The sequence below is a fragment of the Phasianus colchicus genome, chromosome 29 (assembly GCF_987193195.1).
Source record: "Phasianus colchicus chromosome 29, bPhaCol1.hap1.1, whole genome shotgun sequence".
Taxonomy (NCBI): domain Eukaryota; kingdom Metazoa; phylum Chordata; class Aves; order Galliformes; family Phasianidae; genus Phasianus; species Phasianus colchicus.
Window position 1 is genome coordinate 1,575,821 of NC_143464.1, and position 13,262 is coordinate 1,589,082.

At 48.5% G+C, this 13,262-nt stretch overlaps 2 protein-coding genes across 2 annotated transcripts; one reads left to right on the plus strand and one right to left on the minus strand.

Annotated features, from left to right (window-relative positions):
• Positions 1-1,145: 1,145 nt before the first annotated feature.
• On the minus strand, positions 1,146-2,102 carry LOC149914500 (olfactory receptor 14A16-like). Its single transcript, XM_090126641.1, has one exon. It carries the CDS (start codon positions 2,100-2,102, stop codon positions 1,146-1,148), a length of 957 nt encoding a protein of 318 aa, XP_089982767.1.
• A 7,041-nt stretch (positions 2,103-9,143) lies between these two features.
• LOC149914501 (olfactory receptor 14C36-like) lies at positions 9,144-10,076 on the plus strand. The gene has a single exon (XM_090126387.1). The coding sequence runs from the start codon at positions 9,144-9,146 to the stop codon at positions 10,074-10,076; it is 933 nt and encodes a 310-aa protein (XP_089982513.1).
• The last annotated feature ends 3,186 nt before the right edge of the window (positions 10,077-13,262 follow it).

Genomic DNA, 13,262 nt, shown 5'->3' on the forward strand with positions numbered 1-13,262 from the left:
AGAGATTAAGCAAAGGTTTGGTGAGAGGGCTTGGTGTTCTGCTAAGCTTTTCAGGACAGTGTTAGGGTACAGGGAAACATTACAGATTAGTGTTTGGATATGGGTTCTCATCTCAGAGGCTCTAAATACAATATTACAATGCTAGCAACTAATGCTTGGTTTTAGAATGAGCGGGAGAGTAAGTGTGGGAATCTGTGCAGTCCATTACTTGTTAATGTTCTTGGCAGCAACAACACTGCCACCACACCACTGAATTCTGTCTCTCATGCAACCCTGAGCCTTTTCTTGAAAAGTTTCTGTCTCACCTCTGTTGGCTGTTCCATTCCTGAGATGGAAGTGGCACCTGACTCAGGAAGGAGAAGGACACAGAGCTCTGCAGGAGGACCTGCACCACCTGCCCAGCAGCTCTGTGCTACCCCACAGTTGCACTTCCTACCTACAAATTCATGCTCCAGAATGTCTCCTGAGAGTCCTGGGCAATCTTTCCCTGGCTCTCATGTGTGCTTCAGCTACCCTAGGTCATCGTGGAGGCAGTGCCCACCTCTGTGTGGCAGATGGAAAGAAGACTCAAGGGAGACTTTAGGGAAAAGTTTAAGCTTCTGAGATGAAAACCCATATCCAAGACATTTTCTTACACAAGGTCTCACAGAGACTGAGGAAGAGGGGATCTGACAACCAGCGTGCAAACCAGGTGCTGCTGCTGGCCTGTCAGAGGCACTGACAGATGTCAGCCTGAAAGCACAGACCCCAGCCAGGCACCAAGGGATGGCCCGTCAGCTATTGCAGGCTGCAGTCACTGCACAGTTTGATTAACAGCTGTATGCTTCGTGCTGGATTATGGGGTGCTGAGAACAGCTGACCCTGGCAGCTCCGTAAATGTTCCATAAGAAGGAAGACAGACAAACTCATTGCATGCCTTTTGTTTTGATAAGATTCACAGAGATCCTGGTTCCTTATGTACCCTGTGACTGGGCAACACTGCATAGGTACAAACTGAGTAGTAATTGATGTGGATAATGACATTTAAGTGAAAAACATTACAATAAATAAAACACGGAATAAAACAATCAATAAATTACACTTAGAAAACTAATATATAAACCAAGTAAGACAGTTTGATTCTGTTAAAATCTGTATTACAACTCTTAGATAGAAAAAGGTGGGCAGTTCACTGCTTTCGAAACACTTTTGGTCATCAGTTTCTGAAGAGCATCTTTGAGCTCCTGGTTCCTCATGCTGTAGATGAGGGGGTTCACTGCTGGAGGCAGCACCGAGTACAGAAATGACACCACCAGGTCCAGGGATGGGAAGGAAATGGAGGGTGGCTTCAAATAGGCAACCATGCCTGTGCTGAGAAACAGGGAGACCACGGCCAGGTGAGGGAGGCACGTGGAGAAGGCTTTGTGCCGTCCCTGCTCAGAGGGCATCCTCAGCACGGCCCTGAAGATCTGCACATAGGAGAAAAGAATGAAAACAAAGCATCCAAATAAGACAAGGACACTACACATAATAAGTCCAACTTCCCTGAGGTAGGACTGTGAGCAGGAGAGCTTGAGGATCTGGGGGACTTCACAGAAGAACTGATTGATGGCATTGCCTTGGCAGAGAGGCAGAGAAAATGTATTGGCAGTGTGCAGCAGAGCATTGAGAACCCCAGTGCCCCAGGCAGCTGCTGCCATGGTGGCACAAGCTCTGCTGTCCATCAAGGTCCCATAGTGCAGGGGCTTGCAGATGGCAACGTAGCGGTCATAGGACATGATGGTGAGAATGCAATACTCTGCTGATAACAAAAGCAAAAAGCAAAAGACCTGTGCAGCACATCCTGAGTAGGAGATGTGCCTGGTGTCCCAGAGGGCATTGGCCATGGCTTTGGGGAGAGTGGTGGAGATGCAGCCCAGGTCGAGGAGGGCGAGGTTGAGGAGGAAGAAGTACATGGGGGTGTGCAGGCGGTGGTGGCAGGCTACGGCTGTGCTGATGAGGCCGTTGCCCAGGAGGGCAGCCAGGTAGATGCCCAGCAAGAGCCAGAAGTGCAGGAGCTGCAGCTGCCGCGTGTCTGCCAACGCCAGCAGGAGGAACTCGCTGACGGAGCTGCTGTTGGGCATCTGCAGTTCCTGGGCATGGAGTCCTGTGCAGAGTGCAGAAGATAATGACGAGTCAAGACCATTCGCACAAACACTCTTCCCACTGCTATACAGAAGTTTTTCTATGTCTATGGATAATGTTCATTTAAGTCCATTATGGGAGTTTATATTAATGAGCTTCACCGTACCTTAATAAGTAGAAGTTTATGGGGCTCTTATTTCCTGTCATTCTCTGATCATATCTCAGCTGCCTGGATATTTTACAAGCCATTTCCATGTCTCATGTCTTTACCTGTCTGCACACAGAGTTCCCATCTCAACTTTTGTGCATTCAAAGTTCTCTTAGAGAAAGCTGCCTGTTTGCAGACAAAGTGCATTGTTCTCGTCTGCAGAGAATTACGATAATTTCAGCTGGTGCTGTCCTTTGGGAGAGGAGAAACTGAAAGCACTTGAGGACATGATTCATATAACAGCAGAATGAGAAATGTACAATTCAGGATTCTCAGTGCTCATATTCCACAGCTCCTTTCAGATTTCTGTCTAAAACACTTCCCCTTTCCTATGTACAGAAAATGGAAAATCCCTGCCTTCTCACTCCTCTTGCAAAGTGCCTTTGGAAACAGCCTACAGTGCAGTGTAGCTGTGATCCCCCTGCCCAGGCAGCAGCTGTGGCAGCAGAAGGCCCCTGCCCTGCCCTGCCCTGCCGGGGGGCTCCTTCCCCCACAGGTCTCCCCGCAGTGCCCTGGGCAGCTCCCTGGGCAGGCTGAGAACTGAGTGCTGAGTGCTGAGTGCTGAGTGCTGAGTGCTGAGTGCTGAGCCTGGCAGGCGGCAGAGTCCCTGGCCTGGCACACAGCCCCTGGGGCACAGCAGGGACCTGCTCTGCAGGACAGCCCTGGGCACCCGGCTGCAGCCCCGGCTGCACAGCCTGCAGCCGTCCTGGGACACGCAGCCCTCAGGGCTGTGCTCTGATGCTGCAGCACAGAAGCCCTCAGCTGGAGCAGGTCTTTTTCCATGATAAAGAAACAGAGTTTGCAGCCTGATCTGCAATGGGATGTCACCAGCATAGTGATCCCTGCAGAAAAAGCCACAACATTGCCTGCAATGAGAAATTACCTTGTCAAGGGTTGTGAGCAATGCTCCTTCAGTGATCTCACAGCCTGCAAACGTACCTCACAGCCTGTAAGCTCTTTCCTTCTGTCCCAGTCACCTGCAGATCATGCTCCCAGCACTGCTGTGTGCTGCACAGGAGCTGCTCCTGGGCACAGCTGTCTCTCTGCTGTGCTGCCCACTTCTATAAGCTCCCTGTGTCCCAGGAGCCTAACCCAGCTCAGCAGCAGAGAATGTGATTTCCTTCTCTCCCTCGAGGTATCCATGGCCCTCCTGAACTGAGAGCTCCTGCAACGCAGTAGGGTCATAGCTACAGAATGTACTTCAAAGTCAGCTCAATTAATCAACACATCCACTGGATTCCGAAAGCACAGTTGTTCCTACAAGAAGAAATTTTATCATGAGAGAAACAAATGGCAAATCTGGAAATGCTCCATTCATGACTTGTAAATGCAGTCGTAACATTACAGAACCATAGAAAAGTTTTGGCTGGAGGGGACTTTGAAGATCACCCAGTTCTCGTCCCTAGCCATGGCCAGAGTTGCCAAACACCAGGTCAGGCTGCCCAGAATCTCATCCATTCTGACCTTGAATGCCTCCAAAGATGGGTCATCCACAGCTTCTTTTGGCAACATTTTCCAGTGCCCGTGTGTAAAAAAATGTCTTCTCAGAACAGAAGAGCCAAATCTTCCTCTCTGTTCCATCTGTGGCATTGTCCATGGCCCTCAGTGGGGCCCATTAATACTCCAGGAAACTTCACTGTTCCTTCTGATTTTGGCTTCTTGAGCACTTCGTGCAATCTTCTCTCAGCACTGGAGGTGGATGGACTCAGCAGCAAAAGTCCCGTGGGGCCCATTACAACCTGAAGAGCCCTCCTGTGCCTTGTGCCTTCCTGTCATCTTCTTCAGGTGTTCAGAACTTGTACAGCAAATTGGAGAGGTATCTCGAAAGTGCTTAAAGAGGAAGACAATGATGGGCATTTATGAAGACTATTTATTTATTTATTTATAGTTGGGTTTAAACAAGAAGTTGCAGCAGCACTTTGTAAGTTATATTGACCCAGGATGTCCCCTAATGAGCTTTGCCCCATCACTGTGTGGACAAATGTCCTCCCCAGCTACTCCACCCCATTTCTACTCCCATTGGCCCCATGGGACTTGCATCAGTTTTTCTCACATCACACTTCTCTGCATTCCTCCACTCGGTGTTAAACCTCATTTGCACCAACTCCCACTGGCTTTCCTCAGTGAACCAGCTGCACATGGGAAATGACAGATTTTTTTTTTTTTTTTTTTTTTTTGCCATCAGCTGTAAACATCATGCAATTGAATGAACAGTAGAACAATGTAATCAACTGCATGCCTTGTCCAAGCCACACCTAATGAGGTTTGTCTTTTACTGGGAATATCTGTACAAGAAATATGTTAGGCAGAGATAGGAAGACATAGATAGACAGTTAAGGAGTTGATCAAAGAGTCCATCAGACTTTGCAGAGATGGAGCAAGTTCCAATAATCTCCCTGAAGTTCACAGATCAGCCAGATAACTGGGAGGTATCTGAGTGAACAAAGAGCAAGGGAAGGAAAAATTTGTAGAGCAGTGGGAAGAGCATGTGTCCAGCTGGCTTGCAGTAAACTTGCCCTGAACCATGGTCATTGATTTCGGAGAGCTGGAGACACCTGGAGGATGAGGGACATCAAATACACAGCAGGGTAGAGCAGCGGTGGATGCTGGGCATTGGTCACAGGGCATTGGCACTGGCACCAATTCCTCAGAGAACCAGCTGCACATGGGCAATGAAAGATTTCTCTTTTTTCCAACAAACAGAATTCCTTCATGATGAACAATGAAACACAGTCTGTGTCCCTGTACCTGAAGGCTTGTGTTTCCTGCTAACACAGTTCTGCAAAATGCTGTTCTTTTTGGAATAAGATAGAAAGGACAAAAATCCCCTGAAAGACTTGAATTTTCAACTTAAAAAAAAAACAGATCTCATGAGTATTTCAGAACTTGAGAGGTGTGTTAACTCATTTTCACTGATTTCTGTCTTGGTCTTCAATCCATTCAATTCAGTTCAATTGCTTCAGTTTTATTGACATGAACATCTTTCAGACTTACAGCTTCAAAAATAAAAGAAAATCCATCTGTGTTTTGAACAGAGCCTGGCGCTCCCCAGAACTTCCCTGCCGAGAATTGTCCATGGCAGCTCTCAGTGTTCCCACTATCTGGGTCACACTGTGGTACTGAGATCTTCTCACGTTCTCAGACCTTGTTTTAGAAGGTCACATGCAGCACAGGACGCTTCACGCCCTTCATGCCAGGTAGCATGCCCCATTTCACTGTGAGCTCACATTCACCCTAGCTTTCCTTTTGCTGTGTATAAATTTCTGAAAGCCCTTCTGTCTTTGATATGTCTGGGCAGGTTCAATTCTGTGTGAGCTTTAGACTTTCTAAATTAATCTCAGCAGGTGCACTAGGACAAACACTGCATTGCTCCCAGCTGACCACTTCTTGTTTCCAATTCCTATATCTGCTTTCTTTCTGTACCGTACACCACAGACACTTGAAGAAGCCAAGGTGTGCTCTCCTGAAACCCAAAGGTGTGAGGTTGACTTTTGCCCTCCCTTCAGACTCCTCTGCTCCACCATCCCATGGCCACTGCAGACCAGGTTCACTTTGACCTTCAACTTCTCCACCAGCCCTTCCTTGCCGGTGAGTATGAGATGCAGCAGAGCACCTCTCCTCTTTGGTTCCTCTGAGGTTTGGCGAAGAAACTGTCAGCTGCGCTGTCCAAGGATATCCTGGATCTTGTATGCCCTGCTGTGCCGTCCCTGCAGCAGATACTGGAGTGAAAAAGGCCCCCAAAGGGGACAAGGGCCTGACAACATCAGGCTCCCATCTGTCTGCAGAGGGCACCTTCCACTTGCTCTTCCTGATCAGGAAGCCAGGAGCAGACACTGCTGGTCTCCTCGGTTTGCCATTGCCATTCACTCTGACCTGGCTGCTCTGCCATCCCCAGGAAGAGCTCAGTGCACTCCCACAGAGAGCAGTTGCCCTTCCTTGTCTCCTCATCCATCTATCATAAAGACTTGTGCTACAGTCCAGTCGTGGAAGCCATTAAACCACGTCCCTGTGATCCAAGCAAGAACTCAGACCTGCAAGTGTACAAAGCTTTCTAGCCCAGCACATATTGCTGTTCTCATTCGTGTAAAACCACATAAGAAAACATCCTGTTCAGGAGGCATTATTGGATTCAGTGCATCCATGGTATCTATGAAGGCGGCACATAATCATGGGACCCACTGTGGGGCGCCAAGTTGTCCAAGCAGCATGGACACTCCTGGGCATGGCTTTCCTGAAGGCCCTGTGCTGCATTTGCAGCTGCATGTGAGTGTGCTGGACAGCCCAGGGAACGGGTATGACACTAGGCTGCTTCTGATGTCATTCACATGAGAGCACATAGAAAACTGAGGCTTCTTCAGGTGAAGAACACAGATGTGTGTCAGCTCTGTAGTGCCTTGAGCCCCAGAATAGGCAGCAGATGGAGAACACAGGAAGATCTGCCTCTTCTTTTGTGAGCTCATCCATTTAGTCAGCTGAATAACTCTGCATGCTCCTTGGAGATGAGTAAAAAAGACATACTCCAGTGCCCTAAACATAGTGGTCTGCTGTCATTTAGGATGGCCAAGAATACCTCTGTTCCATCTCTGGCCCTCATCTGATGCTCAGGAAGGAGGTGTCCATCTCAGGGATTTCCCAAGCACTTCCCAAGCACTAGCACACATCCGGGAGCACCCCAGGCACCTTGGTCATCACCCAGGCTCTGTGTGTGAGCAACTGACACTCCTCTGGAGGACCAAGGACTCAGAGCAAGAGCTCACATGCAGGCAACTCCTTGTGCACATCTGAACTGAATCAGAGAAATCTCAAACCTATTTCCACCATAGGGATTCCATCTAGGGATGAGATGCCAGCACTGCCTCAGCTGGATCACTGCCCTGCTAAGGGCAAGTCTACCCATCCCTGTCCTTGCCTGTGTGCTCTTTTCATTACAGCAACACTCAATGAAGGACTAACAGTATGTCTGGAATTAGTCCTTGTCCAGTGGGCATTTGGTGGTTAATTCAGCATATTTCAGAGTACAATCATGACACTGTTGTCTTTCAGGAGCTTTTGGCCACGGAGACCCAGGCACATCTCCAGGGAGATCATTGGGAGGATAGAAATCACATCCTCCGCTGCTGAGCTGTTCTGAGCTCCTGGGACACAGGGAGCTCCTACAAGTGGGCAGTGCTGCAGAGACACAGCTCTGACTAAGAGCAGCTCCCGTGTACTGTGCATCAGTACTAGGGGCACATTCTGCAGGTGACATGAAGATAGAAGAGAAAGGAGAGAGGGATTACAGGATATAAGGGGTGTGAGCGGGCTGCGACCTCACTGCAGGAGCATTGACACGGTAAGTCTCTCACCATAGGTAATGCAAACACTTTTCCAACAGGGATCACCAAATCTGGCACTTCCCAGTAGAGATCAAGCTGCATATACTCTTTGTTTCTTTATCATGGAATAAGAGTTGTTACAGCTGAGGGCTTCCCTGCTGCAGCATCAGCGCACAGCCTGGAGGGCGCATCAAGAGAGAACCCTAAAGTGCATTTTACCTCTCTGCTTTCCTTTAACGTATATATTCTTTCAATAAAGCCATGGGAGTTCTCTTAGGATCCCTTTTTCACTTGAAAAAATAAACATGCACTTAGACAGTGCCTTGCAAACAGGGTGGGTTCTGGACAGTAAATAGGAATGCAGAGCGTTTGGGCTGGTGTCTGTATGCTCAGTCTGGGAAATGGCAGGAAAACAGCCCCCATGATGAAAATCTGCAGACCACAGAGATATGATCAGGGAATTACCCCCTTCATTGCAGGGACCTGCCTCTGAGCAAGCTCCCACCTAGAAACGTTTCTGCCCACATGACCATGGGGTCCGATGCGTGAACCACCTCCTGTGCAGGCAGAGCTCCAGCAGAGCAGAGCAGCATCTCCCCAGGCACGTGTCCATCACCCTCTGCAGTGCACAGGGGCTGAGAGCCACTGCCTGGGGCTGTGGGCAATGCAGTCTGTGAGGCTGGGAAGGAGCTGGCTTTCCCTTAATGAGATGCCATCATTAGGACACATCTCCCTGAGGTGCCCTTCAGAGCCGTGACCCAACCTTCAGAATGCAAATCTTTCCCATAGCCTGGACAACAAATTTGAGGGAAGTTGCAGAGAGATGCAATATGCAAGGAAATGCTGTGGGGCTGGTGAAATGAATGTTAGGTTTCCTTTGCAATACGCGTGGTGATGAGGCACTGCTGAAGTACGTTGAGAAATGATGAATATTCAGTGATGGGCAGTGGATTCCTCTGCTCTCAGCTCCGTCTGCCTTCTTTTCACAATGTTTTGGGAGTGTAATCATTATTCCTCTTCAAAACTGACAATCTCAGAGCAATTAGTAACAAGCCCAACCAACTCCCCTTTCTCCACACTAAGCAGAGGTGAATCCCTTTGCCTCTCAGGTCTCATAGGCATGCATATTGAGTACAGCAGAAGTGCTCCGAATTTCTCAATTCCGCAAACACTCCATGGACACACTGAGTGCAGAAAAAACTATCACTGCAACTTCCATTTGTAACCCACATATTTCTGGCACTGAGTCCACAGATGCTGACAAGCACCTCCCTATTGGAATTGACTTCATGTGACACATTTTGAAATGAAAACCATTCCCTACATGACCACATTTTCCTGTCCCTATGGGGACAAGACTGTTCCCTGGAGAGAAAAAGTGCAGAAGCCCTCAAGGCAAACTCGACGTCAAGAAATGTAGCTCACATCATTGAGGTTGAATGAACATTTTCCACACTGAAACCTCTGTCTTTAACTTTTGTACTCCTTGGACAGGTTCTTGTGGCAAAAGGCAGCAGATGCCCAACAGCAGCTCCATCAGCGAGTTCCTCCTGCTGGCGTTGGCAGACACGCGGCAGCTGCAGCTCCTGCACTTCTGGCTCTTGCTGGGCATCTACCTGGCTGCCCTCCTGGGCAACGGCCTCATCAGCACAGCCGTAGCCTGCCACCACCGCCTGCACACCCCCATGTACTTCTTCCTCCTCAACCTCGCCCTCCTCGACCTGGGCTGCATCTCCACCACTCTCCCCAAAGCCATGGCCAATGCCCTCTGGGACACCAGGCACATCTCCTATGCAGGATGTGTTGCCCAGACCTTCCTGTTTGTCTTTCTGATATCGGCAGAGTATTGCATTCTCACCATCATGTCCTATGACCGCTACGTTGCCATCTGCAAGCCCCTGCACTACGCGACCTTGATGGACAGCAGAGCTTGTGCCACCATGGCAGCAGCTGCCTGGGGCACTGGGGTTCTCTATTCCCTGCTGCACACTGCCAATACATTTTCACTGCCTCTCTGCCAAGGCAATGCCATCAATCAGTTCTTCTGTGAAATCCCCCACATCCTCAAGCTCTCCTGTTCACGGTCCTACCTCAAAGAAAATTCACTTCTGCTTCTTAGTATATCTTTAGCATCTGGGTGCTTTGCTTTCATTCTTTTCTCCTATGTGCAGATCTTAAGGGCCGTGCTGAGGAAGCCCTCTGAGCAGGGACGGCACAAAGCCTTCTCCACGTGCCTCCCTCACCTGGCCGTGGTCTCCCTGTTTCTCAGCACTGCCACATTCGCCTACCTGAAACCCCCATCACTTTCCTCCACATTTCTTGACCTGGTGCTGGCAGTGTCATACACAGTGGTCCCTCCAGCAGTGAATCCCCTCATCTACAGCATGAGGAACCGGGAGCTCAACGATGCCCTCAAGAAACTATTTCTGTGTATGTTTTTTCAGCATTAATTATATCTTCATCATCTTCACATGATTACCACAAACTCAAGAAAAGCTGGGAATGGCATCAGGTAATATTTCTTTTTTTTTTTTTTTTGCTGTTAATTTTTTTAATTCTTGCAATAGTTTTTACTCCACTTAAATAATATTATTAATTGATATTACCCATGTACATTTTTTTTTTTCTTACTCCTTAAATCTTTACTATTCTTCAAGCACTAGGCTGTTTGAGTACATTTAAAAAAAATAATAATAAAAATAAAATTTAGATTATCATCTGTATCTCAGAGAGCAGCCCTGCACACAGAGGGCTGCAGGAACCAAGAGCCCAATGCCACACGTTGCAGCAGCCCTGGTGTCTGTGGGGCTGCCCCTCACCGCCCGCTGGGCGCTCCCTCTCTGCTGCCTTGGAGTTGTGCTGCTGCTTCCCTGGAGCCACGGCCATGGGCAGCAGCAGGACGTGCTCTTTTCAGTGCTGCTCTCCTTGCACCACCTTTGCACGCTGTTCTCCTTTCTCCTTGCACTTGTGTCAGCCCTCAGGTCCTGCATTACGTAGCAGACCAACAAAAAAAGGACGCTTTGCCTGCGGTGTGCCTGGAGTTGTTTTAACGGCTTGGAAGAGCATTGCCATGTCAACAGACTGAAGGCTGGACACTTGTGGAGGAGGGAATCCTGTGAAAAATGAGACAGCCTTGCTCTGCCCAAAACGTTCCCATTGTGCTGTATGAAGTTCTGACTGCAAACTTGTTTTTGATGGGCTTGTTTATTGCCACCTCACTCACAGCCCTGGATGGTGCACCTGTAAACCTAGGAGCCAGTGAAGGACGCCAGAGAGATCCTTGAGGTCCTGTTTGGAGACTTTCCTGCTTCAAAACTATGAGACAAGCACGCTTACAAGTCAAGGACCCCCCACCTCTCTCTGCTGGATCAAAGCGGGAACCAGGACCTGTGATCTCTTTCTCTTTCTTCCCCCCGCCCCACCCCCCCCCACCCCCAACTCTGTCACTCCCTTTTCTTTCTTTTCCTCTCACAAAGTTGTCAAGTAACACAAGGCTTACTTTGATTTCTTATAACATCACAAAGTGTAGCTGCACATGGAAATAAGTGTAGAAGTGCCAGTACCTTACAGATAACTGTAGTGCACAGATTCACATTAAACTGATGCCTGTGTCTGGACACTGAGTGTCAGTTTCACTGTTATCCAACCAGGGGTTGCAAATCAGCTGAGGTTCCCCATCCGCGCTCGTTGTGTAATCAGTGCAACCCACTTACTTTAAGTGGCATCAGTTGCATGATGGGTGGAGGGAACCTTTCGTTTAAACATCCAGTTCAGCACTGGCAGTCGAGGTGCCAGAGGAGCTGTGTTTCAGTACCGACCACTTCAGAAGCAGCCCGAATCCCCTCATATGCAGCTAAGATCTCCTTCTCAGTTGCAGTGTAGCACTCTTTGGACCCTCTTTATACTCGCCTCCAAAATCCCAGGCAGCATCCTCGGGTCTCTCCTGAGGATCTTTACCACAAACTCCAAGTGGGACCTTTCTCTCCAGCAGCAGTGTACAGGATGTTCTTTACATCCTGTCCCAGCCATACTGGCCCTAGGGCCATGGCACGGGCTATGTCCTCTTCAATCTGTTCAGAAGCCTGCTGCTTCTGAAATGTAAAGTCATTTTTCATCCGCGTCACCTGATGAAGGAAGTGCACAATAAGGCTATAGTTTGGAACATGCAGTCTCCAAAAGCCCACTACACCCAGAAAAGACTGTGTCTCTCTCTTGCTAGTGGGTGGAGACATAGCAGTGATGTTGTTGGTCACATCTGCTGGAATGTGATGACGCCCATCTTGCCACTTTATACCTAGGAACTGAATCTCCTGGGCAGGTCCATTCACTTTGCCTCGCTTAATAGCAAAACCAGCTTGCAGAAGAAGTTGGATTATTTGCTCTCCTTTTGTGAAGATGACTTCTGCTGCACCTCCCCACACAACAGTATCACAAATGTAATGCAGGGATCCTTGAAATGCCCACCTCACTCTTTACTCCAAGTTCTCTCACACATTACTCTGAGTTTATTCACATTTTGTGTGTGTGTGTGTTTTACTCACATTTCCTCAGCGTTTACTGAAACATTTCTTCAAGTTTACTCACACTTCACTCTGGGTTTACTCAAACTTTTCTCCGATTTTTACTGACACCCTGCTCCGGGTGTACTCACGCTCTACTCCTGGTCTACCCACACTTTGCTCCTGGTCTTTCTCACACTTCAAGTTTATTCACACTTTAGTCCAGCTTTATTCACACTTCTCTACGTGCTTTACCCATACTTCACTCTGGTTTTTACACACACATTTCTTTAGATTTGCTCTCAATTCACATCCAGTTTTCTCTTCCGTCCTCCCCATGGTCAAAGAACCCATAGTTCTGTGGTGGCACCAACCTTTCTGCCACTTATTCAAAGCCTGCCATTTCCTAGACTGCTCTGCATCCCTCACCACCCCAGAAGAAGGAGAGAGAAAAATACCACTTGTGAAGCCACTCTCTCAGCCATTCGCCCTAACCCCTGAAATCCTTTTGCATAGGTCGCAGGCTTCCCTGAACAATTTCATCACTGCTTACCTGAACTATCAAGAATGGGTAGTAATCAGAGGAGCAAACCAGACCTGGGACTTTTCTGGTGATGCTGGTGGTGCAGGGAGGCCCCAGGGAGGCCACGCACTCTGGGAGAGGTGGAAGGGGAAAGAGCTAGTAGATGGGTTTAACAAATGGATCACAACAGCAACAATCTGAGGAGGAATGGTAATTTACTAAATCCTACTGAACCAAAGCGTGCCCAAAGTGTGAGTCCCCACGATAGTACAAGGGAAGCACATGCCCTTGTCTGCTGCAAACTGAGTGGGGCCTGAGGGAGAGCCACTGTGGTGCGGTCCAGATCTCCACCTCTCTTCCTCTTCACACCATGTGCTCCAGGGAATTCTGCCCCTCCCCTCCCATCAGAATGCTCAAAATGCCCATAAAAGGCAGCAAGTGGAACCAGAACGCTAACTCTTTAACTCCCACTGCTTCACATGATGTTTTGGTGTGGAATACTGACATAAAAAAAAATCACAACACCACAACAGCCAGGACCTCACCACCCTCTCTCTGAAAAGATCCTCCCAGTCTCTAATCTAAATCTCAACTCTTGTAATTTAAAACATTTG